The sequence below is a fragment of the Paramormyrops kingsleyae genome, chromosome 12 (assembly GCF_048594095.1).
Source record: "Paramormyrops kingsleyae isolate MSU_618 chromosome 12, PKINGS_0.4, whole genome shotgun sequence".
NCBI classification, from domain to species: Eukaryota; Metazoa; Chordata; class Actinopteri; order Osteoglossiformes; family Mormyridae; genus Paramormyrops; species Paramormyrops kingsleyae.
In genome coordinates, this window is record NC_132808.1 from 16,409,784 (window position 1) to 16,434,128 (window position 24,345).

Sequence of the window (24,345 nt, forward strand, 5' to 3'; positions counted from 1 at the left end):
GTATTTTGCCTGTAATTACAAAGGGATCAAATGATGATTTTTGTAATGTGCCATTTGCCTCACGTGTACGGCACTTTGAATGAAAGCATCTAAAAATTAAAATGTAACAATAGGACAAGCTGTAGTTTGTTCCAAAATGTGTTTTTAATGTGCTGTCTAAACACTGGCCACTGAAAATGTATGTGCGCAAGGCCTGTTTCGTTACGTCTGATAACAAGCTAATGCAGCAGAGGTTTGTATTAACTTTAAAGATGTCTTTTTTCTAACAATGGTACCAGAACACCCAATTATTCCTTACAAATATTGCTGACATGCTGCAGGAGAACCGCCTGAGTATTGGCAATGATGATAGTTACCAGTAGGGGAGATATAGTTAGGAGGTCTTTTGGGGAATACATATCTCCTGGACTGCTGCTGACCAGAGATTTAGAGATCTGGAATAACAAGGCAGAGAGAGCACATGGTGAACGGTCTATTGACACAGCAGGTGATTACTAGCTTTAATTGGCATAAAGAGGAAAATTAAACTTTTTAGTTTATGGTTATTTCATATGTATTTCTCCAAGTTTCAACCATGAATATGTATTAATATTTAATTCTATTATACTATGACGTTGTTTTTCTACAGTGTGTAACTTTTTGTTTAAAATACAATGTATTTCGATGTGTTGCTCAAATTAACGCATTGAACTTGCATCAGAAGTCCGGATTCAGCTGGCTAAAATGCATTAATTTTTACTTAAGCGTTCACCATGCCCCGGCCGTTTTTGTTTATTTCATTATGTTATTATTACATATTTCACATTATTCTCTGCATATACGTTTTAGTATGATATTTGAATGTGGCTCTCAGCACGTTTCCTGGCACACATTAACCTAGGCACTCCAAAGACTGTGGCCGTATTAAACTGACTCACGATCTAATAATGTCCCGATGTAATTTCTAAAATGTTGACATGTGACACAGGCGGACAGAGGTCGCCTTGTGTCACGTGGTGTCAGGACGCGCGTGATAGACCAGAAGTGACGTAGTAGCTGTCGGTTCAAATACGAAGACGCTTTCGGTATTATTCGGCTGCAGAGGCAGAATGAGGAGCTTCATTCTTAAGTTCTGAAGCTGGGTCTGCCTCGAAAGTGATGGCCCATGCAATGGGACTGCTTTTATAGCGGCGTATATGCCTGTTATTAGGTGATTTTTGCGAGGCCACATGAGGAAGCGAAGAGTCGCGTAACTAAATCTTATATGTAGTGGTGATCACTTTTTATGTATATGTAAAGTAGCAATCCAGTTTTAGAGTAAGTTAGTTAAAATGTTTCTAAGTTTTCTTTCCGCAGTGCTTTTCCTCTCCCTGTTGCCCCCCTGCTGGGGCGGTCTGCCTCTCGTAATAAATACTTGGTCTTTTAAGGACGCTACGACGACAGGTAAAATTTATAATATTTCTGTTCTGTTTTCACATCAGAAATTTGACTCAAGGGGACATTGATTTCTGTTCGCAGTGAGAAGAACGTTGCTCATAGCCACACTAAACTAATGACAATACAGCTGTCAACCCTGCTTAAAGCTGTTATAATACAGAGGGCAAATATATCTTTCTAGTTTGCTTCATACTGTGAGGAAGTGACTTAAAAACAGCCATTCACATGCTGGCATTCTAGTTCGGCAGCTTTCTTTAAATATAATCACTGGAATTATGTTATTTCACTTCAGTACAGAATATCTCCTCATATTCCTGGTTATTTTCTGTAATAATCTGAATATTAAACACAAGCTGTCGTACAATTGCAGCTGTAGGCTTCCTTATCTTTCAAACCAAGTCGACGAGGATTACATGCCAACTGGTGATTTGGCATGCTGACTTTAGTGGGTCTTTTGAAATTTCAAGTTGTGGTCTTTTATGATTCGGCTGCAGATCTGATATTTAGAGAAACATATTTTATGATTCCACACACAAAATAGGCCAGCCATTTAAACCCCTTATTTTAGGTCATTGTGACATATGTTCTTTCATTAAAGCATGGAAGACCCTCAATTCAGGGGGATCCATACTGGATGCTCTGGAGAGGGGCTGTGCGCAGTGTCAGTCGGAGCAGTGCGATGGCAGCGTGGGCTATGGCGGCAGTCCTGATGAGAAGGGAGAGACCACTCTTGACGCCATGATTATGAATGGGTGAGCAGTGCATGTCAAAGCCTTCGTGTAGAAGACTGGGGGGTGATCAGAGTATCCCCAGAGGCTGGAGATTCAGTTTGTGGTGGTGCTGAGCTTCGTCTATTTACAACTCAGAGATACGATGGAAGTGGGGGCAGTGGGAGATCTCAGGCGGATTAAGGACGCCATCGGTGTGGCAAGGGCAGTAATGGAGCGAACCAAGCACACCTTGCTGGTTGGAGAATCAGGTAATGCAGCCCCCTGCAGGAGAACCAGGAATCTTTATTTTAACCTCAGTATATTCCAGATCAGTACGCAGATGAGGAAAGTACAAAGCCTTCTTGAATAATATGAATATACACTCAATTTCTGTTTAGAGCAATCTCTTAAGTAACTCAGCTCTGCTGTTTCACAATGTGTCTTAAAAATATGCCGTTTAGGCACCCCAGACTTACGAGAATATCTTCAGGTTTCTCCCTTTTCCGTACTTTACATAGCCTCGATTTTTGCCGAAAACATGGGTTTCACAGCCGAAGACTTAACAACTAATAAGTCACTTGATATGTTCACGAAATGGCTTAATGGAAACTGTCAGCCTAATTATCGTCAGGTGGGTGTTGTGTGTTTTCACCGTTTTATTTTACTTGCTGTAATATATGTGTACCTGTTTTTAAACTCATATGCTGTAAATGAGTTGTAAGCTGTTGTCCTGCTAGTGGGAAGTGCTAACCTAGAGGCCAGCAGAGTAACCGACAGGCTGCGCTGCTTTGTGGGGGCCTCCCGGGTTATATCCAGCTGCTTGTATATGTATATGGAAAGTAAAATACAATCAATAGCATATATTTTGTTTATTTAGCTGACATCTTTATCAAAGGCAACTTAAAAGGAAGTTGGAGCACTAATTGGAAAACAGTGTTAAGGCAGTGGGTCTTAACTCTGGCCAAGTTAAGTCTTTGATCAGGCCTGGTGTGAAGTACAAAGCAAAGAGCAGTGAGCGTTTGACAGGGGGGCAGGGAACACAGAGTCGCAGAGTTCTGTGAATTGGAGTGGGTGTGTGGCTGATGAGGGAACGGGGGCCAGCAGAGAGTTACGGTAGTCAGGCATGGACAGAGCCAAGGCCGAGACTAACGCGAGTGGTGAGAAAAGGTCAGGTTTCTGATTTATTGTAACGTTAGGAGTCTATAACTCAGGACGTGGGGAATTGTGTTGAGGTAGGGTTGTGGAAGAATCAGGGTGACCCTAATGATTTGGAAACAAAGTGATACCTTTTGTAGTGGCTTTCTGATTAATCAACAGCAGTAGCTGTTTGCCTAAAAAAATCCAGGTGATCCTGGATTGAGTAATTTTCAGGAAATTTTGTACTGGGACACAAGAGGAGTCCAGAGAACTGCCCTGCAAGTTGGCAGTTTTTGTGGCTAAATTAGGTAATTTAGATTAGAACCTTCATGGGTTGAAATGCTGCGATGGAGAGCCTTATTTTATATTCTGAAATATATTCTTAATCTTCCCTTTATGAGCCTGACATGCTTTTTTAGTAAGATGTGATTCACCTGTAATCTGAAATTGTAAACCATTAATAGTGTTTTATGTAAGAGGCCATTAAATTGTTTACTTTGGAAAACCTTGAAGACAATTTTTTTAAATGTCAAACACTCACATGTCAGTCCTATATTCTAAGTACAAGATAAAATGACCATATGACCACACCTTTTAACATTTTTGTTCTCTTTTCTCTTAACAGAATGTTTCACCAGATCCTTTGACCTCATGCGGTCCTTACAAACCCAGTGCCGTCTTGCAACAAAGACGGAGCGTCCAACACATTGATATCCATGCACATGACACCATTGGTACTATACTCTGCTTGAATACGTTGTCTTCCTCGTTAACCTGAAACATTTTCTTTTCTGTAAACCAAATATAAGCGCGAAATGCATACAGGCCCTTTTGTTTTTATTTATAGTTGATTTGCACTTTACTAAACAGTCCATTGTAATTAGCTGTTAGCCTAAATGTTTTTGCCTATATGTTATTGTAAGTGTATATTTGCAGATTTGGTAATGTCCTGTATCAGGATGAATAAACTTATTGTAATCGGATTAGTGCAAGTACACAGATGAAATTGGTATGGCATTTGACGCTAAAATGATAGCTTTTGCGTAACTATGGGATGTAGTTCGGCCCAACAACCCCGTGCCATGAGAATTCTGCAGGGTGTGTGTGAGTCCTGCTTCTGTAGCCTGACTTTATTTATCTGGATGTAGGTATGATTGTGATTAATCAGACCGGGAATGTAGCTGCAGGAACGTCAACTAACGGCGCAAAGCACAAGGTTCCAGGGTTTGTATTAATCCTGTTTAAAAAAAGTACCTTTGTGCCTATTCCTGCTTTTTCTTACAATCATTGTTTACTGTGAGTCCTGAAAAATGCATTGTCTCTTGGTCCAGGAAGCTCTAAATATTTAATGAAACCATTTCCATTTTCACTTTTACAATTGAAGGCCAACGGGCAAAACTGACAGTTTTGTTTGTGTGATATGTACCTTGTTTATTAAAAACAAAAAAACAAAAAAAACTTTATCGTACATGGGGCGCTGTTTGGATGTTAGGTTTCTCCATAGACACTTGATTAAAAAGAGAAAAAAACCTGAAATGGTAATTCACCTCCATCTGCTCAGCGAGTTCTACGCCAGGGTTACATCTTTTTTTTTGCGGTATTGATTTCCTTTACCCCACATCACCTACAATCAGATTTAGAGCGGGTCCGGTTGCCTGATACATTTTTGCGCTCTTGCCCTTGCTAGCCGTGTGGGGGATTCTCCGATCGCCGGAGCGGGGGCCTACGCCGACAGCGCCGTGGGGGGGGCGGCCGCCACCGGAGACGGGGACGTCATGATGCGATTCCTCCCAAGGTTCCCGGGCTTGTTAAATAGATCTGATAAGACCATTTTAAACGGATTTCCTTAACTGACGTGAGGCATAGGAGTGCTACCCGGATGGCAGAACTGGTGTACTTGTCAGCTAGAGGTTTGCTGAAGTATTTCCTGGCAATTAGGGGAAAGGACTCTGATCATGTTTCCACCACTTGTGGTGAATATTCAGCCCTGTCATTCTTAGTGAAAACCTCAATGATTCTAGTAACCCGGTAGCTGACAAGCATAGCCAATTTAGGATATCTTAAGTTTTTTTTTAATATATATATATATATATACATAATTTGTGCAGAAGCGTTACTGTCCATATGAAAAAGGAAAAATGTCTAACTGGTTGCATAAAAAATAAGAAAATATCTACTGAAGACTTCAGAAGGAAATAAGGAAGCAGCTTTTAGACCGTAATTAGGGATATACAGTTAACTGTAGAATTCAGAGACAAACAATATTGGGAGCTCAGAGCAAATAGGGCCCATGTTTCGGTGATGTAATCAGGAGTAACCTGAGCAGCCAGCGCTGATTTGCTCCCTTATCTTCCTCTTCGTGCAGTTACCTTGCTGTGGAATTAATGCGCACAGGAACAGATCCAACAACGGCTTGTCAGACCGCAATCAAAAGAATCAAGCAGCACTTCCCACATTTCTTTGGTGCAGTTATTTGCGCAAATACGACTGGTGGTTACGGTAAGTGGCGAGGGTCAAAACACATTTTACTTTTATTCAGTCACTTCACTTCTTGACAGAGACAAGTAAGTCCATACCAAGAAATCTGGGTGTTATTACAGGCGGTATTACACATTTTAATAAACTGATATTAATTTCACATAAGTCACGTTTTCTGATGAACAATTCCTACTGGCTGAACATTTTTGCCTGGTGCGCAAACTTTAACATTTAATGTTCTTAGTTACACAAGCATAAACCTTAATGATACACATGGACTTAGAACAGTAGTAATGTATTAAGGTCTTCATGTAATAATTGGGGGAAAAAACAGACATCAGACATAAAGGGGTTATAAATTTATTGCTTGGTGTTCTTAGATAAGGCGCCTAAGTCCAACCCACATATCTGCCATATCAATGTCAATTATGGTCAACATGGCAGTTAAAATTGCTGAAGAATGTGTTTGTATTTTGTTTGAAGGTGCCGCATGCAACAAAGTGCCAGGGTTTTCCAGTTTCCCGTTCATGGTGTACAATCTGCAGTCCACTGATCCAGTTCAAAGAGCTGTGGACTGTATTTAAAGCTACACTGGAACAACACAGTGACTTGATTGGTATGAAATAACCATCAGTTTTTAGTTATAAAGTTTCAGGGTGCTCAGGTAATTGAAACGGCTCACAATCATCCCATGGCAAAATGTCTTTCCAACATTACCTAAATGCAATGTCTTTTTCCACCTGCTAAAGCACTGAAGGTTTTTTTTTCTTCTTCAACTAATTAAAGTTTACATTTTTAGTGGCTTAATTTGAAATTGCACTATACAGACCATGTAATTCTTCTCTAGTGAGAAAGTTTTTATTGGATGGTAAATGAATCTTTCCTAATTAAAACACATCCACGGTAAACAGTGAAAATGAATATGCTGTTTGTTTAAACGCTTATACCAGCGTGTAATATTTAGGATTACAATGGGTAAGACTACAACACAGAACAGAACAAGCAAGCATGCTAATTCTGCTACTGATGTTCTTGCTGTAAACAATACAATGTGCTACTGTCTCACTAAATATTTAAAGCAGATTACATTTCCCGTTCAGTTTAAATAGCTTCATTAAAATTGATTTATTAAAGTTACATCTCGAAAGACACATACTTTTCATATACTCTTCAAAATGTCTGACTCAAGTCTATAGCATTAGGAGAGAAATTGCCAACCTTGCCTTTACCTTAGTATTAAGGTCCCTACTTAACCCACTGGAAGAAGTCACACTGACTAGCCGCTCCCAAGGGACACGCGTAGAAGCGCCGTCCGTTATTGGCTCCTAGTTTCAGGACTGTTCTGAGGAGGCAGCGTTTCCCGTGGTTACAGGTTGGAAAATGCAGATCTGCCCACTGCGGAAAAAAAACAATGTGATCTCCAATGTGTTTTCACCAATTTAACTTTGTTTGCACGATACTTTTACGTGCATATTTCTTGGGTACACGACACCTGACTCAGTACCGAATTGCAGGAATTACTGTAATGGTGAGCAGTTATCCGATGTACTGTATCCGGTAGGATGCCAGAAGCTGCTTAGGAACAGGAAAGTGCAGGGACCATTTGTCCATATTAATGGTCTTAGGAAGGGTGAACAGTCACTTGTAAGCCTTACCTCGAAGTAATGGCACCTCGCTTCCTGTGGCAGAGCACAGCCGTAGAACTGCCTGCCTTTATTCTTCCCATCCTTCCTGACCACCCGCAGAGCACAGGGCCGCCGGTGAGCGATGCAGCAAGGGCTGCTGGGAAAGTCTGTCAGCGTCACCTGAGGATTAAAGCTGAAAGCACATGGACGCGGCATTAAAACTCACCCTGTCAAGTATACAATATGGGGGGGGCGTGCACGCTGGCCCACTGCTAGCGACCGTCTGCATATTTTAGCTACAGCGCGTGAATGTAGTTACACTGAGGCCATTCAGCTACCATTAACCGAACCGAGTGATTTTATGCATTTTTTTAGCATGTTGCAATTGCAAACTAATGATTTAGTTACAGCTCCTTCCTTGAACATACAGTTTTCATAATGAAAACGTGAAACGTTTCTCCATTTGAATCATTCTCCTAACATGCAACTTTAATTGGCCCATATGGGGAATATTATAGTGTCATATTTGAAGCAACTGGTTTGCAAAATAGTTTGTCTGAATAATAATTTAGCAGATGTCACTTTTAATCAGCACGCTTTATGCTAGTTTCTTTTTGTGCACAAATGAACAGAGAATATGGACGTACCTTGTGAAGTTATGATTTCCACATTGAGGTTTGTTACTAGAGGAAGACTTGTGATCAATTCTCATTTTCTTGCATGGTTGACTGGAGACCATACATTCCTCAGAGCTTCTCTTACACGACGAACCCGGAGAACATCTGGGACTTACTTTCCCTTGACCAAAGCTTTGCTTGTTTATATTGCTGTTTTCCAAAGAATTCAGATGAGTTTTCCCAAAGGAATGAGTTGGGCTCGTCAAGGGTTCTCTTTTAGTGCAATCTGTGAAAATTAGAGTCGAAGTCCCGAACGTTGCCTTCCGATTGACTTTCAGTTCCTCCCGCGGCTTGGCAAAGGCATCGCAGGGGTACTTTATCACATGTCTGGTGGAGAATGAAAAATCCTCTTTTGGCTCCTTTTTGGGAACTGTAGAGTGGGGAGGAATTAGAGCTGAGGAATTAATTTGTATTCACAGCAGCGTGATTCAAACACGGCTGGGCCACACTCCACCACCGGCCAGCTTAAATCACACAGTCGCTTGAGGGTTCCTTTCTACTACTTTGTCTGCATGGTGTATCTGAATGTGGGACCACCGACGACTAGGCCTGCGCCTCGCACTTCGCATGAAGGATGACAGGCACGCAGCAGCCAGGGTTGCGTGATGAAGTCATGGAAGAGCTTAGCAACACTTACGTTGGGGTCGGGGTGACAGGCAGGCTGCACAGGACTCCGCACTGGCCATGTTTTTCAGCGTGCAGAGTTCACATGTCCACTGCTCATCTTTCGGGGCCACATGGTCACTGCATTCCGGGCCTTCTTTGGAAACCCAGCCCATTAAAGAATTCCTGCATGGAAGTTTGCTTTAGAGACCGTTACGTGCAATAGTTACGATACGTCTGGCTGACAACCTCGCAAAGCAATAACGTTGGTCACGTGTTTTCTTGCCGAATAAAACAGTATGTCGACGTTTAGCACGTCCCGAAATTCAAAGTCCCCCTATCAATAAAATAAGTCTGCAATGCGCTCCAGAATGCAAATTGTCTACCCCGCGTTGCCTGTCGGAGTATTTCCTCTGCAAAAAATATTTAATTTTTATACGGCGTGCCATTAGGTTTACATGGCAAACAAACAGCAGAGGCAGCTTTGCTGAATTTTGCAACGAGTTAAATTAAAATTCTAAAAACAGCCCAGCGAAGCAATCCGGGCTTTGCGATCAAACCCTGTTTAAGCCTCTCTCAACAAAAACAGGAGGCCGGTAATGCTCGCATCCTGTGCGGAGAGCGTGACAGCACATTCTCAGTCATGATCTCCCAGTTTCAGTCTCCCTCATCTGCATATGGGGGATGAGTTTCTAGCTCTGGACAAACCCCTCCCGTTACACAAAGGAAAAAGGCCCAAGCAGCATGTTAGATAAGCCTTAAATCCGATCTAAATACTACCTTAATAAAATGTATATAACATAAGGGAGAGAAAAGCGACTGCAGTGTTTTTACCTAACATTAACCTGGCTAGGAACCCCGTTTTGACAGTTGTGGCAGAAATATGTCATCCTTCCATTCTCTCCAAGGCGACAGACGGTGATCTTTGCCATACACTGACCACACTGAGGCTGTTTGTATACCTTATAATGTTTATGAAGCATGGATCCAGATTTATTGCACTGGAAAGAAAGAAAAAGTGAATTAGTAAATGAAATTAATCACATTTGCTGTAATAAGGCAAATGCACTAATTAGGTACAGTCAATTAAAATATATTTTTATCTGGCCAAAGCAGAAACCTGATGAGTACAGTCATACCATTGTTCTTCTGTAGGGAATACACACATTTAAATGACTCTCCTACTTAGTAAATCACACAGCGTTCTTTTATAATCTTCTCTTCCACATCTGTTTGCAAATGTATATTATAATGTCAAGGCAAATAACTGGAATTTGGTAATGGCAAAGATGGTCACACTTTTGGATTTCATTTATATGAGGTTTTGTCACATACTGGAAGCATTTATGCTATTCATTAAGGAAAAAAACCGACACAGTACAGTACTTTATGTTTTTAGAACTGATCATCTGATGTGGAATTTACAATTTTCATATGTCACATATGAACAATATTCAGACTGTCATGCTGTACTGGAGATGCATTGAGGCAAAATTTTGCTGTCAGCTCAAGAACACGATTTTCCTTCTACTGCAAATGACTTTGCACATCTCACTATATTAAAATAAAGTGAAATTAGCCCCCGGCATTCAGCCCAGTGCATCATATTCCACAATAAAAATGTAAAGGTGATAAAAAAAATGCTAAATTAAATCTCTTAATCATAATTTTATGGAAATAAAAACAATATGAGCATGTTTTTTGCAAGCGCCTTTTGGGCATAGCAATGGACTCTGTGTGCCTAGCTTAATGAACTTCATGTCACTTGTGAAGCTGTGTACCTTGTAAAAAAGCAGACTAAAATCACGAGTCATCTTCACCAGATGGCGGATCTGACCATCTGTCAACTGGCTGACCTGAGAAAACGTCACATATTTTAATTTACGGTTAATATGGTGGGGTTGTGGCACTCAGAATTACAGCTATTTGAACTTGAACCTTTAATGGTATTCTAATTACCTGCAACAAAGATATGGATAAAGCATAAATACAAAACAATTACGGACAGATATTATTTGCAGTTGTAATTAACAGAATGTCTTGTCGCTTTTACTTGAAAATGACATTAAAAGAATACGGCCAATTCCACTGACCGCAGGGGTTAATATGTTTCTGAAACACATTATAACAGGTACCTTACTGCCAGGGTGAAGACCACTGTTGAATAAGGCCTCGTTTTTTATAATGTTTCCCACACCAGGGAGGACAGTCTGGTCTAACAGAACATCGCAGAGCATGCGATTACTCTGACTCGCCAACACCTCCATTGCTCTGGAGAAACTAAACTTGGGGGAACAAACGTCTAAGCTCTCCATGGTCCTCACTTTCTGTTCACATTCATCCGCAAGCCTGCAATCAGAATTAATATGCAGAGAACATAGGTAGGTACTCATGGTCTATTGCTGGATTGACTAAAAGAATACACAACAGCAACATGTCAATTTAAACTGTATTATCCAGATTGAACATAGGTGGAAAGTTCAAGTCCAGACCAAGGTTTTGTTTCAACCATCCAGTTGAACATAAAAAGTCACAGTCATAGAGTACTAAACTGGTTGACTGAAACAAAATCTTGGTCTGGATTTGAACGTTTCACCTCTGAGGGAAAACATATTTTGCTTTGCGAAGAAGAAGACAAGGGCGGTATGCAAAGACAGACATCAAAGAAAGTATTCTGATTGTAGAAAACAAATGTCAACATTAAACAAAGTGAAATCCTGGACATTTCAGGCATTTTTAGGTCCCAAAAAAAGAGGACAAGTTTGGGAAAAAGAGGAAATATGGTCACTCTTGTACAATCAGTTCTAGTTAATTTTCTGGCAATAATTACTAATTTACTCTATGTTCTGTATTGGGTGTGCACAGAAAAAAAGAACCCAATATGTTAAAATACCAATATAACTGCTTTTTAATTATCTTGATTAAAATAAAGAAAAGAATACTCCCAACAGTATTGCTGTCAGTTTGACTTGGGCACCGCAAGCTTTTGAAAACTAATTCAAACTTCTGTGCGGTATGGTTTGGGTGTAAAAAATGACTACCTGATTTCTACGGTGGTATGAAAAAAGCAGAGAAGGTCATTGGTGAGACTGATCTGCAGGGCGGGCAGCCTCCCGGTCCTGTCCTTCCTGTCACTGGGGTTGATCCTCAAGGAACCATTCATCCCAAAATGAACTCTGGAGCAAGACAGGGCGATCAGAGAGTGATAATCGCAGTGACACTACACAGGGTGTTAGCCTTACTTATTCATGCATTAATGGCCCAATTATACATCTATATTGTAAAACTAGTAGCATTATCAACAATAACGATAATAATAATAATGTATTTTCAGGATTTAAAGTGTACTTGAACAAAAACTGTTTTATAATGCATGGGAGGTTGGGGGTAAAAAGGTTTAAAAGACAGCACAGTTTAAAATCATTGATAAATGTGGACGGCCTCACAGTATTGCATTATACACTGGAGTGCCTTTAATCTAACAACGAGACTGAGAGTTTATTCTTTTTGCTTTGATGTCTCTATAAAGTAAATGAAACTTTTGGGATCAAATGAATACCGTAGAGCACGCAGACCAAAATACAAGAAAAGCTCTTTTCCGAGGGTATCCACGCCGACGTACTGACAGCCGCCGAAGACACTGAAGGACGCTGCGTGAGAAACGTCTCCCTGAAACAGAAATGCAGCGGTACCGGTGAGCCCTGGGCTTTCACTCCTCATAGCACAGCGGCTTCTCCAGATCAGCTTTTATTACGGACATGCTGAGCCGTCTAGTAGGTACACCATACCCATACGTATTTCTTGCATTTAAGTAAAATTACTTTGATTTATTTGATTCATATTTTCTGCATTAATGCAAAGACCATGCTCGTTTGCAATTAGAGAAGCTGCAATAAACAAAGCAGTTATCTTGCTAAATTATACAGACTGTATCTGTAATCAACCCTGCTTACTGATAGGATTGCTTTCGCATCTCCAGTAATTTCTTGAACCTTTTGTCCTTTCTGTACTCTCGATCGGATGTTGTCTCCATGTAACGTGCACCCCGGTCCCTCAACCATTGCAATTTACTAACTTTATCACTTTAGTTATCACAAACTAGTCAGATGTCACTACTGCATCAGCGCCACCAGGAAGTATCCCCTTACAAAACACCCGCCACGACGGGCAAGCGCACTGCGCATGCGCATCAGCCAAACACATTGCACCCAATAGTCACATGACTATAGATTATTTTATTGCGTTGTCACGTTTTTTCTATCAGTTAAAATTGTGAATCTATTTATACGTAACTATTATGTATCCCGTAGGCGGTTGAGAGCTCATTTGTGTGGAAGTGTTTGGTGGGTATAAAATTTTACGCTTCCATCTTTAGACTAGTTCCTGAAAATACTGTCATCCCGAATTGTAGTTAATAATGCAGCGCTGCGTCGCAAATGGGGGGAGGGGGGTTTGAATCACACCTAAGACCTGTAGGTACAGGAACTACATCGGTTTCCTCCTTTTGCTCTCGTTTTCACCTGGGTATGTTTAGAAAATTTAAGAAGTTATTGAACATAGAGCTTCACATGATAATTACATAACAATTTAGACTAAGCCTATATCTACATTGTCAGCAACATTGCAGCTCACTTGCTATTTATTTGAGCTTTTCTGGATGCTGAAAGTGCAAAATGTGTACCCCAAAAAGATGATTAGTTATTTATTCTTTTCCTGTAATGTATTTCTCTCATTTTGCGTATGTATAAAACAGTGTTATTTTTACAGCGCCTTTAACACAACATAATTATGTAATGTGTATAGCTTGCCTATACAGAATTTTGATACAATTACTTTAGAAATGACTGCAAGGAAACCCATTCTTTACCACTACCACTAGTTGTAATACAAACAATAAAAATAATAGAAGAAAAAGAATATCCCCCTTAAGTAAGATGTTTGTCATTTTATTGTTCACTTGGTAAAATTGCAAGTGTAACCCTGCTTTATTTTATGTCAGAAAGAGAATCAAATGTTATTAGTTTGGCATTTTGTACTCATTATACAAGTAAATGAGTGATATTATCACACGCTTGTGGGTTGCTCATGATTTTTCGACATGTTACATCATCCAGGGTTTCGATAATATGCAAGAAAATGTCAAAAATACAGCTGTTAAAAATAAGTTGTAGGCATTTGGCTTCCTTACTGTGTGAACTTGACCTATAGCCTTTCAGCTGCTTTTTCAAAAAAAGTCACATAATTACACACACACACATGTAGGGTAAACATATCCTTATGGGGACCGCTCATTCATTTCAATGGGAAAAATGCTAACGTTAACTATGACAACCTTAACCCCCACCCTGCCCTAACCATAACCATAAGTAACCTAACAAAATACAAGAGTTTTTGCATTTTTAGTTTTTTCATAGCAGTCACTGATTTTTATAAAATAGAGTTTTCCCTTATGGGGACCTGGAAACCGGTCCCCATAAGGGAAAAAAATGGATATTTATCACCCGCTCACACTCACACACACACACACGCACATATATATATACTGTATATAAAGAGAGAAAAGCATTGCTTTGATGTCTCTCTAAACTAAATAAAACTTTTAGAATCAAATGAATACCTTAGAGTACTGAATACCTTAAAGTACTGAATACCTTAGAGTACATATATCCCATCCAGGCCACTCCCTGTCTTGTGCCCTCTGCTTGTTGGGAATGGCTCGAGGTTCCATAATGCTTCCTGAGATAGGCTCTGCAATGGCCGTCTCCTGGTTATAGATGGATGGATGGATAAGTCTGGATTAACTGAATTGTTGCTATATGAGCGATAGCTCCTTAAACCTGAGACAGGCACTGGAGCAGAGGGGCTACATTCACCCACAATGGAGTCTGTAATGGGGAAACGGACTGATCCTCTCTGGTAGCATCTGCATATTTATAGCAGGCCTTTTCTGCTGCAGCTACGCCTACCTAATGGGGAAAGAATAGAGCCATTTTAAACATGAGCACCTCACAAAGCAAGAAAAAAGACATCAGCTCAAATATACCCCATCTGTAAAGTGGACCTTAATTAGTACCAGTTTGTAAAAATTTCTGCCATAGTTACAGTTCTCCAGCTGATATTATTTTAAGTATTGAAATGAAATATCTGTAATGAAAATAATACTGTTACATATATCCATGTGAGATAACAGAGTATGTAGTCATTACACATATAGCGTAACTATTGGATTATATGTTTTGCACCCTATTCTGCAGAATTGTGGTTGGTTTCCACAAAGTCAACCAGAGGATATGGGTAGATATTTATAGCCAGTGGGACTGCATAAGCTAGAAAGGCCAATCATAGCCTAAGGTAATGGAAATATGAAAAACTGCAGTTCATGAATATTCCTGTATTTCCTTAGCAGAGACACCTGTAAATAACGGATCTCCATTAAATTCTCTTTTTTAATTGATTCATTAATTTAAATCAAGTCAAGGCAAATATGAAATTTTCTTCTAGAAAAAAATGATTGCAATGATTGCAAGGACTTTGTATTATTTTTTGAGTAAGTTTTCTAAAAAGATCTAAGCACCCTTGGTAACATTAAAGTTAGAAAACTTAGTGTTCATTGTAAATGTCAGCATTGTGTGATGCAGGGAGATACATAAAATCACATTTAAAGGACGGCTTTAACTTTTTAAAGCAAGATTCAATAAAATCACCAATACATCAAGAATACAACCATAAAACGGCTATATTATAGCAGAAGAGATAATTCCAACAACTCATGCCTTGGTGTTACCATATTTTCATTTGTACTTGAATAACAACATAGACAACTAGTGAACCTTAATTAAAAGAAATTGAGGTGGAAAAGTTAGTACTGACGGTATAAATGTTAAACCAGAAAACAGTGATTTCATTTTGGTCTGGGTTTGGGTATATAAGAAATGATTAGTTTATTATTTTGCTGCATAACCTATGGTTTCATCAAAATTGACTGACAGGTCTAACCCTAATACAGCTTGATGTTTTACTGGAGCACCTCAATTTAAGTGCTTCATTCAAAAGTACCTTCTGGTCCACAACTGCAGCTTTTCTTCCTTTTACGTGACTGTTGGCTTTTTAAAATGATTTCTTGAGTAGAGTCTCACATATCACATACACCCCATTGCAGTCTCCCACTGCCACATTGCCTGACCGTGCTTTAGCACAATATATCTAACTGTAACAGGCTTTACCGCCTTCTTACATTTGGTTGCCTCCGCATTTGTTTTGTTTGGTTAAATATTCCTGAAATGTTAAGGTGAGAAAAAAAAAAGAGTTAAATTACTATTTAAATGAAGAGTAGACAAGTAAAGTTCATTTACAAGTTTTATGGGTCTGAATTGTGATTCACAGGCTGTAATATAAAGTAAATATGAACCGGGTTTTGTTTTTTTTACCTAACTATTTGAACTATCTTCACAATATAGGTCTACAGTTGCAATTAGTCTGTGAAGTGTACGACCAACACTGGCTTTTACGTCAGAGTTGGACCAAGACTGCCCTCTACTGTTACAGTTACAAAAACATGATCCAGACATATGAAAAGTCTGCGGCTTTCTGCTTGAATTAGGCACCATCCGCCAGCGCTCCCGTTCTGCCACACAAATATGTATTATCAGTCTTATATGGTTTAGAGGAATGGTGTACGTTAGTCATGAAATGTGATTTAGTCAGAGTTGTGTTGAACGTATTGAGGCCTGGTAAACACGAGTATCATTCGTGAAATTTGACGTAGTATTAGTAGTAAAATTTATTTGCCGACTAACATATATTGAACTAGTCGTTTTCATGAATAATTTCCAACTGATAATGTTAATATACTTTACAGAGTTTTTAAATTTAATAACCAGTATGCCCCTTAAAAATCATATAAAGCAAAGGCAGCACTGATAAATTTCTCCATAACTCTTGTATTATTTTAGCATTATTCAATGGAAACTGCAGGAAATATGGAATAAGATATGAATTTTAAAAAACTACTTTTTTGTTATTTAAACAAAATACTACATTTAGGTTCCGTTCAATCATTTTTCGTAAACAATAACGGTATAGTGTATTTGTTAGTCTTTGTCTATGACGACGTCCATGCAGAGACGCGGAACTAAACCGTGCTGCAGTTTAAGTCCCAGCTGTTACAAATACGTCAGCAGGGTCACACACGACGCCCGTCGGATTTCCATGGGACAAATGACGAGATCCATGACTAAATTCCCGGACAGTAGCCGGCCTTTTGCTGCACAATTGTCCAATGTTTACTTAACGATACTTGCTCTCTTCTGCTGTAAACTCTTCGTCAAAATAACGCTCAATATCCTCACGTACTTCTACGTTATTAAAGGTAATCGAAAGGAAGCGGCGCGGGTTTCTGCTGACTTCTATGACGTGGGCCAGAGGCACAGTAAGTAGCCTACAGTGTAACTCACTTTCCTCCTAAGTTACTCTCACTTACAGAATTCTGCATACGAGTCCCGTAGAGTAGTTTCCTGCATGTAATTTGCATTCCTCTGTGTATAAAGCTGGAAAAATAGATCTTTAAAATCTTAAGTAAATATATGTGCTTGCCCTTTGCAGAACCCACGAAAGGGAAACTCTACAACTGATATACTGTATACAAATGCTTTGATGCAGAAATGAAAGCTAAATTTCCTTAAGCATTTCTTGATGCATAGGCATTGAAATATAACTTGGGAATTGCTTAAATATTTGCATTTTCACGTGAAAAGGTCTTACGTTGTAGATTAGAATTGTCTTGTGGACATACGCCAAATATAGCCTACTATATTTTACTTGTAATAATCTACCCATGGTTTATTTTTGTATAAATATATGCATATATGCGATACGATTTAGAGAAAAACAATGGTTGTGGAAAAAATACCCAAAACTAAACATGGTGTAGTAAGAATTAAAATATTGCTTGAAACTTTGTTTAAAAGGCGTATGATGTACGTACGCAACAAGCACCTCTCTGTACAAAAGACTCAAGCTATATAAATATATATCAAATGTATGCCAACATACAGGAAGGAAACAGCGTTGTATGATATGATTACCAGCACCATTACCAATGCAATATTATTTTTGGTTACGCGTTGTCTTGACAATTTGACAAAAAAGAAAAGCTTTTTACGCCGTTTAAAATCAATCTGGTTGCACGTTTTATTTTGTAACTGGATACATAGTACCCCGGACTTTTTAAAGTAAGTGTTCTTTCCTGGGTCACACTGTTATGAGTCACGGTAAAGTTAAGGTGTTTCTTAACCAGTATTATAAATAGGACAGGGTCACATTCTTCCCTCTCCCCAGTAGCGGCTCTGCTTGGCATTTAATATTCAGCTCTTCCATCATAGCTGTGCAGTGATCAGCTGCAGATCACTTCAGCAGCAACAGGAAACCGGCCAATCAGCAAGCAGCTAGGAATGAGCATATGCTGCCAAGGGTAAGAGGCAGTTGATGAAAGTCCCGTCTGCAGAAAACAAGCACTCAGAAAACACAGGAAAAGGGTTCAGTGTTTTCCCTCATCTGATCTTACTGGGATACTTATAGCTAGTCAAGGTCAGTATTACAAACCTACGATAATTTGAGTTTCCCCGGTGTGGTGTTGGATCTCATTTCTTAAAAATACTGAAAATAGTACCCATACATATGTAAAATGTTTTGCTTAGTTTTTAAGGTATTTCCTTGTAATCACTAGGGCTGTGTTGGTTTGCACTGTACACAGGTAAACATATCAAATATTTATTGTGTAATGCAGAATAACACAGTGGCAGTGAGCACATAAATATCTTATTCTGGGTTTGGATAGTACGGGGAAGATGAAGCAGTGTAAACGTCTGTTGTGTTTACTGTGGTCATCCCGAATGTATGGTGCAATGTTTTATTTAAGCAGTACGCAGAAAACACGACACCTTAGGAAATATTTTAATGTCAGCCCTTAAAAATGTTGCAATTCACACATAGATGTACTTTAAAAAATGTTATGAAAATGTTTTACCCATATGGCTAAATTTAACAAAGATGTTGACGTTCTGCATCTCTGATTCTAATACTTAGACAGAAGCTGTGTAAAGTATGCTTTTTTTTTGAAAATGTAGACATTTGTGGTCTTTGGAGGAAGTCAATAGAGTATGTGGTAAGCAAGTTATTCTAGCATATTTGTTCTGCTTGCTGACATAAGGGAGAAAAAAATGCTAACTCAGATTAATTGGCTGCAAATCAGCACCAGTGATACACAGGCTACACTATTATTTTTTTCTTGGTTTTATATCAGGTCATAAGAAATCGGCAACGAGAAACACTTTACCTACCCCTGGGTGCATGTCAAGTTTCAGGCAACGCTGAATATGCTATTCAGTCCCCACGTATTAATTATAAAAAGTAACGATGTGGATAAATCTTAGACAAAAATAATCAACAGTTGATATTTAACCACAATAGCTAGAAAAGGATATTTCTCCTTATGAGGGTTTTCAGCTGCTTGGTTTATCGTCAGTCTTATAGATGAAGGGTGTACAGGGAGATGATACTGAGGATGATGATCTGAATGTCTGGAATGCCTCAGCGGTTATTCTGGACATTGACCAAGGTGTGTAAATCGCACTGTTCTACTGGAATCTGAGTCACCTATCCATTACCGAAGTCACAAACACTGTTTATACCAGGTAACAAATATCACAACCATTGTTTTTCCTGTCCTTTACTGGTTATATATTGGATGAAACAAAAATATTACAGTTGTGATGCTGCCATGTTTGTATTTAAGCATTTCCCACTATATGGAATTACTGAAAAAAGGCTATCACAAAGCTACCAAAAATGCCATTGTCAAAGAGAAAAATTCTGGAATTATTTTTCAGAACTTGACTAATATTTTATAATAATAAGTATAGTAACCAAACTTTATTGACTGGGCTGCAGAATTCTGTAATGTCACGGTATCTTAAAAGCATAACGCGAATGCTCCTTCTCAGAACATTCCATCATTACGTTCCTCAGAAATGATTAAGGATGTTATTTCTGTAACAGGGTCATGGGCAGACCGGTCCCCTCTACATGAGGCTGCATCCCAGGGTCGCCTCCTGACTGTCAGGAAACTTATCTCTCAGGTGGGCTGGAGAAAGCAATGTCCTATTAAGCTGACATCTGAGATGACGTAGAATTTTTAACACTTGATTTTGAAGGAAGAATATTTATACCTTTCATCCTGTATAAACTGAAATATGTGTACTTCATGTCGCCGTAGGGCTGTAACGTGAATGTGCTCACCATCGACCACGTGAGTCCTTTACACGAGGCCAGCCTTAGTGATCATGTTGCCTGCGCCAAAGCTCTTATTGAGGCAGGCGCCAATGTAAGTTCTGCAAGAAGCAAATAATATGTGCTTAAAAATATAACAAAGTGTGTTTATATTCAATATTCAATGTTTATATTGGAGATGTCAAGGAATTGTGATGTGTTTCTGCAGCCATAGAAAGGCATTTACTGGCTAGTGACAGAGATTGGGGGCAGGTGTTTTTCCATTTATTTGAAAAAGCTTACTGCTGCAAATATCAGCTGACAAAGATGACACTAGACTATGCGTCACCTGATTGCTGTTATGCTTTCTACGTTCAAAAAAAAAAAAGCGACTAAGCATAAAAATCATGTATAATAATATTTTTATAACAGGAACGTACTGTGGTCAGTAAAGATTACCCAAATAAAAGCCATGTTTATGTGTTGGATACTTTGAATTTATAATCAGTTGAGTGATTACATGATAATCTGCCACACACTCTATATAAACTATATGAATTACTCCCATGGCACAGAAAGCACTGGCAACAATGATTCCAAAGTGCTTTTCCATAATGTGGCAGCTTATTTTCACACATCAAAGAAATGAGTCCAAAAACAGATCATCAAACAACTTAATTTGATTGATTTTGAAATGAAAACCTTTCATTTTCAGTTACTATTTTAAAAATGAGTCCTTTTAGTAATAGCCTATTTAATTGTTTAACCATGGAATATTGTTAAGAGAGCATAGATCATCACTTATTAAACTGTAATTTGTCTGCCGATTCAAGATGTGACACGAGTCAACAGACATATAGTTAGCGGTCATGTGCCAAATTAAACTGAGCATTAGTAATTACTGGGTGATTAATGGGCAAGACTGCCAGAGTAGAGTAATAGTTTAAAGTATGGTTTTATATAGAATCTCCATCAAAGCTTTGATGATATGAGATTCAAAAAGGGAAAAAATCAGGCTTAGGAGATGCAGCCACAAATATGATAGTATTACGAAGAACGCCACTGCGTTATGAACTGCACTGTGTGTTCATTTCTCAGGTCAATGTGACCAGCATTGATGGCGTGACACCACTGTACAATGCCTGCTCATCAGACAGCGTGAGGTGTGCTGAGGCACTGCTGGAAAACGGCGCCAAATTCCAAGTTGGTTTGTTCCAACCTTCACCGATTCATGTAGCGGCCAGTAAAGGTATTCCATGCTCCCAACTAAATTAAATTCAAACAGCAATTCAGTAAATTCTGTTGACATTGTTTTTTAAATTTTTTTATCTATCACTTTTATTTCGTGCTATATACTATATAACATGAATGGAACAAATTGTTACTTATTGATACTAACAAACTACCAGAGAAGAATATTCATGATATGAACTCAAGTCCTCAAAGAAATCTTACATATCTGTATGAAATGCTTTCAAACCCAGGCTGTCATGCAACTTTAGAGGCGCTTATAGCTTGGGGTGCTGATGTTGACTATAACATTCCTCACATGGGAACCCCGCTGTACATCGCTTGCATCTGCAAAGAGTTCCAGTGTGCCAGAATACTGCTAAACGGAGGTGAGGCCATTTGCACTGACACCCCTGCCTTTACAAGTAATACACCGCTTGGTTTCTACGAAAAAGCTATGTTAGCGATACATTTTGTAAACTGAAAGAAATCTGAAGAGGATTTTCGCTTTTACGAAGAAAGGAGACAAGCCAAAATGGCATTTAGCAATGATGGACCGCATATTCAACAGTGGTTCTGTAATATTATAATGGAACTGAATTTTTTTTATTGCCTATAGTGATAATTGCGATGATAATAGATGATAAAGCGCAACGCATTACTCGTGTTTGTGGTGATGCTGCTTTAGATAAACCCACTGCGCTGCCAGGTGTATAAATAATACTTGATAATAATACATAAATCAGCAACGTAGTTGTTTATTTACTATACTGTACTTTTTATTGTTATTTAGGTTATACCATGTAGCTTAGGTGTATACTAGAAAATACCATCTAGGTTTGTGTAAGTACACTGTATGATGTTCTCACAACAACGAAATCGCCTAACGACACATTTCTCAGAATGTGTCCCTGTTATTAAGCGACGCACGACTGTATTGATTCTAGTAAATGAAATTACACTGTGCATACATTAATACAGAAACTAAAACGGATAATGACACAGCAGGAGTGAGACAGACAATTAACCAATCCGGGAGGGTGCAGGACAACGAGCAATCAAGTAAACGCACAAGGGCAGGCACAAGAACAGGCAACAGGTGGAACTAATTAGCTCAGAGAACTCAGAAACTAAACAGGGAAACTAAGAACTGACAAAGAAACAAGGAAAACAAAATCTACACCATGTTAGGGGAATAAGAAAGACAGGTAAAACACAACCAAGGCACAAAGCAAGAAACCAAAACAGAAAACAAAGCACAAAATCACAGGAACTAGGAAAACTGATAAAACCAATGAAACAAAATACAAAAACAGAGGAGGCGGGATTCAAACACACAACAGAGGGGTTAACAGGTAGTCACACGCTCAGCTCATTGAGCCAAGCAGCAATTGGGGGAGGGGCTGACCCTGACATGAAAGGTTTCACAGGTAACACACTGCTTTCGGATTGCGGGGGAAACCAGTGTACCAGGTAATATCTGTAACAGAGAATGTGAATGTGAACTGAATAAAGTATACAAAGTGCAATGGACTCTTCTATATTAATATTAGAGAAAAATATTGGGATAACTATATGTAAACCAGGCATGTAGCCAGGTAGTGAAATCAGAATCAGAACCAAGTACGTTCAGACATACAAGGAATTTGCTTTGGTGGTTGGTGCCAGACATTGGGAGATAAAGCTGGGTTAATAAATAAATAAGTGTGTGTCTATATATATATATATATATATATATATATATATATATATATATATATATATATACAGTATATATATATATATGAAAAATAATAATAAAAGGTTTGCCAGACTCCACATGAATATTTTCTAGCTCCTGATCTGGACTATATAATGTATTGGGTTTAGTAGCATTTTTCTATCTAGTTCCAGCAGGTATGCATACTCAAACAAACACTTGAATTCCTGTAAGATTTAATGAAAAACAAAAATTTACAGGGAGCATCTAAGACCCAAAAGACCGCTTCAGGGCATGCTCCAGATGGTAAAGCTACGCTTCTGTGTACCTTCTGCTGTGTGCTTGAGAAGCTGCCACCATTGTTATCGTAAGATTGGGAATTCACTTGAGGTTACTGTGTGACCACTGCTTGGTGAGTTTATAACTCGCAAACATTTCCTCTTTCTCTGATAGGGGCAAATGTGCACAAAGGTAGATTTCTCGAGACTCCTTTACACGCTGCTGCTCAGGAAGATTGCACCGAAATCGTGAAAGAATTGCTGGCGTTTGGGGCCGACGTAAATGCAAAGAACCACGAGATGAAGAGGCCAGTGGAGGTGGCTCCCCCAAGCAGTTTAGCTGAAGGTTTCCTCCTGCTTTATGAAGGTGAATCATTGCCTGCACATAATAAGCACTGGTGGAAACTACATGAATTACCTAAATGACCACCACAGCATAAATTGTTATAATGATAAAAGTGCTTTTGCTCCTGTTTCCTTCAAGTTTGCTGTTTCCTGGTTGCATCAAGGATTCTCAACATGAGATGATTTTTTATGTAAATTTTTAAAACTAGAAAGCATTTCCAAAGACCATGTATAAACAGCTAGCCGAAGCTACACTAGTGGCAAAAATTGTGCAAACGCTTCCAATTTTTACTCAACTGTTGCTCCAGGTACTTTTTTAATCATCCAATGTATGATATTTGTAAACATTTTTTTATTGTTTGTAAACATTAACGCCAAAATTTGTGTAGTAACTTCTACAGCGTAATCCCAAAAATACTAGGTGTTTTCACAAGTTTGGCCACTTGTAGATACTGTGAAATGTGCCTCAGCTGAGGGAGGGCTTAGTAACACACGCCTGTCCATTCCCCTGTAGCTGTGCCACGCCCCCTGAGTCAGCTCTGCCGCCTCAGCATCAGAGACTGCATGGGACGCTCCAGGCTCTCGCTCATTCCTCAGCTCCACCTCCCCAGCATCCTGAAGAAGTTCTTACAGTATCAATAGAAAGTCCGGCATTTCCTGCTGTTGACACGGATGCACCTAATCATATGCAGGCTGTGTGTGCTTTCTTAGAAGAATTCAGTAATGCTCAAATGTATTATTTGATATTTGCTGTAATGTGGAAAAATTCTAATAAAAACAGGTTTATTTGTGTGATAAAGGGGTATTACTAGAAATAGTGATGCCCAGTGTTATTCAGTGAATTTAATTCAGTACTTAATATGGTATTATTTAAACATGGTA

The 24,345-nt window shown here is 39.0% G+C and overlaps 3 protein-coding genes across 7 annotated transcripts; 2 read left to right on the forward strand and 1 right to left on the reverse strand.

The window, feature by feature from the left end:
• The first annotated feature begins 952 nt into the window (after positions 1–952).
• aga (aspartylglucosaminidase) lies at positions 953–6,658 on the forward strand. Its single transcript, XM_023814751.2, has 9 exons — positions 953–1,422; positions 2,015–2,168; positions 2,283–2,395; positions 2,645–2,757; positions 3,889–3,997; positions 4,412–4,487; positions 4,951–5,058; positions 5,629–5,762; positions 6,225–6,658. The coding sequence occupies exons 1-9, from the start codon at positions 1,311–1,313 to the stop codon at positions 6,323–6,325; spliced, it is 1,020 nt and encodes a 339-aa protein (XP_023670519.2). The 5' UTR covers positions 953–1,310; the 3' UTR covers positions 6,326–6,658.
• neil3 (nei-like DNA glycosylase 3) lies at positions 6,575–12,805 on the reverse strand. Of its 2 annotated transcripts, none has more exons than XM_023814750.1 (10): positions 12,600–12,805; positions 12,206–12,315; positions 11,688–11,822; positions 10,782–10,995; positions 10,428–10,502; positions 9,481–9,647; positions 8,681–8,832; positions 8,014–8,413; positions 7,397–7,559; positions 6,575–7,136 (listed from the first exon to the last, which is right to left on the reverse strand). In XM_023814750.1, the coding sequence occupies exons 1-10, from the start codon at positions 12,705–12,707 to the stop codon at positions 6,987–6,989; spliced, it is 1,674 nt and encodes a 557-aa protein (XP_023670518.1). In that variant the 5' UTR covers positions 12,708–12,805; the 3' UTR covers positions 6,575–6,986. The 2 variants fall into 2 exon arrangements, with proteins under 2 accessions (XP_023670518.1, XP_023670517.1); XM_023814749.1 differs by having other exon boundaries at positions 8,681–8,847.
• Positions 12,806–16,793: 3,988 nt separating this feature from the next.
• On the forward strand, positions 16,794–24,262 carry LOC111845323 (ankyrin repeat and SOCS box protein 5-like). Of its 4 annotated transcripts, XM_023814655.2 has the most exons (8): positions 18,048–18,231; positions 19,169–19,261; positions 19,702–19,781; positions 19,919–20,026; positions 21,010–21,160; positions 21,396–21,530; positions 23,294–23,485; positions 23,978–24,262. In XM_023814655.2, exons 2-8 carry the CDS (start codon positions 19,177–19,179, stop codon positions 24,103–24,105), a joined length of 879 nt encoding a protein of 292 aa, XP_023670423.1. In that variant the 5' UTR covers positions 18,048–18,231; positions 19,169–19,176; the 3' UTR covers positions 24,106–24,262. The 4 variants fall into 4 exon arrangements, with proteins under 4 accessions (XP_023670422.1, XP_023670421.1, XP_023670420.1 ...); XM_023814653.2 differs by lacking the exons at positions 18,048–18,231; positions 19,169–19,261 and adding an exon at positions 16,795–17,074 and having other exon boundaries at positions 21,498–21,530; XM_023814652.2 differs by lacking the exons at positions 18,048–18,231; positions 19,169–19,261 and adding an exon at positions 16,798–17,074.
• Positions 24,263–24,345: the final 83 nt, after the last annotated feature.

Coding starts and splice junctions, on each gene's coding strand:
- aga (XM_023814751.2), top strand. CDS start 1,311: ATGTTTCTAAGTTTTCTTTCCGCAGTGCTTTTCCTCTCCCTGTTGCCC. Junction 2,758..3,888: donor GTCAGCCTAATTATCGTCAG/GTGGGTGTTGTG, acceptor TTCTCTTAACAG/AATGTTTCACCAGATCCTTT. Junction 3,998..4,411: donor CCATGCACATGACACCATTG/GTACTATACTCT, acceptor ATCTGGATGTAG/GTATGATTGTGATTAATCAG.
- neil3 (XM_023814749.1), bottom strand. CDS start 12,707: ATGGTTGAGGGACCGGGGTGCACGTTACATGGAGACAACATCCGATCG. Junction 8,414..8,680: donor CCTGTCACCCCGACCCCAAC/GTAAGTGTTGCT, acceptor CCCACTCTACAG/TTCCCAAAAAGGAGCCAAAA. Junction 7,560..8,013: donor GGAAATCATAACTTCACAAG/GTACGTCCATAT, acceptor ATGTGCTTTCAG/CTTTAATCCTCAGGTGACGC.
- LOC111845323 (XM_023814652.2), top strand. CDS start 16,855: ATGGGACAAATGACGAGATCCATGACTAAATTCCCGGACAGTAGCCGG. Junction 17,075..19,701: donor TGACGTGGGCCAGAGGCACA/GTAAGTAGCCTA, acceptor TTTCTGTAACAG/GGTCATGGGCAGACCGGTCC. Junction 19,782..19,918: donor TCAGGAAACTTATCTCTCAG/GTGGGCTGGAGA, acceptor ATGTCGCCGTAG/GGCTGTAACGTGAATGTGCT.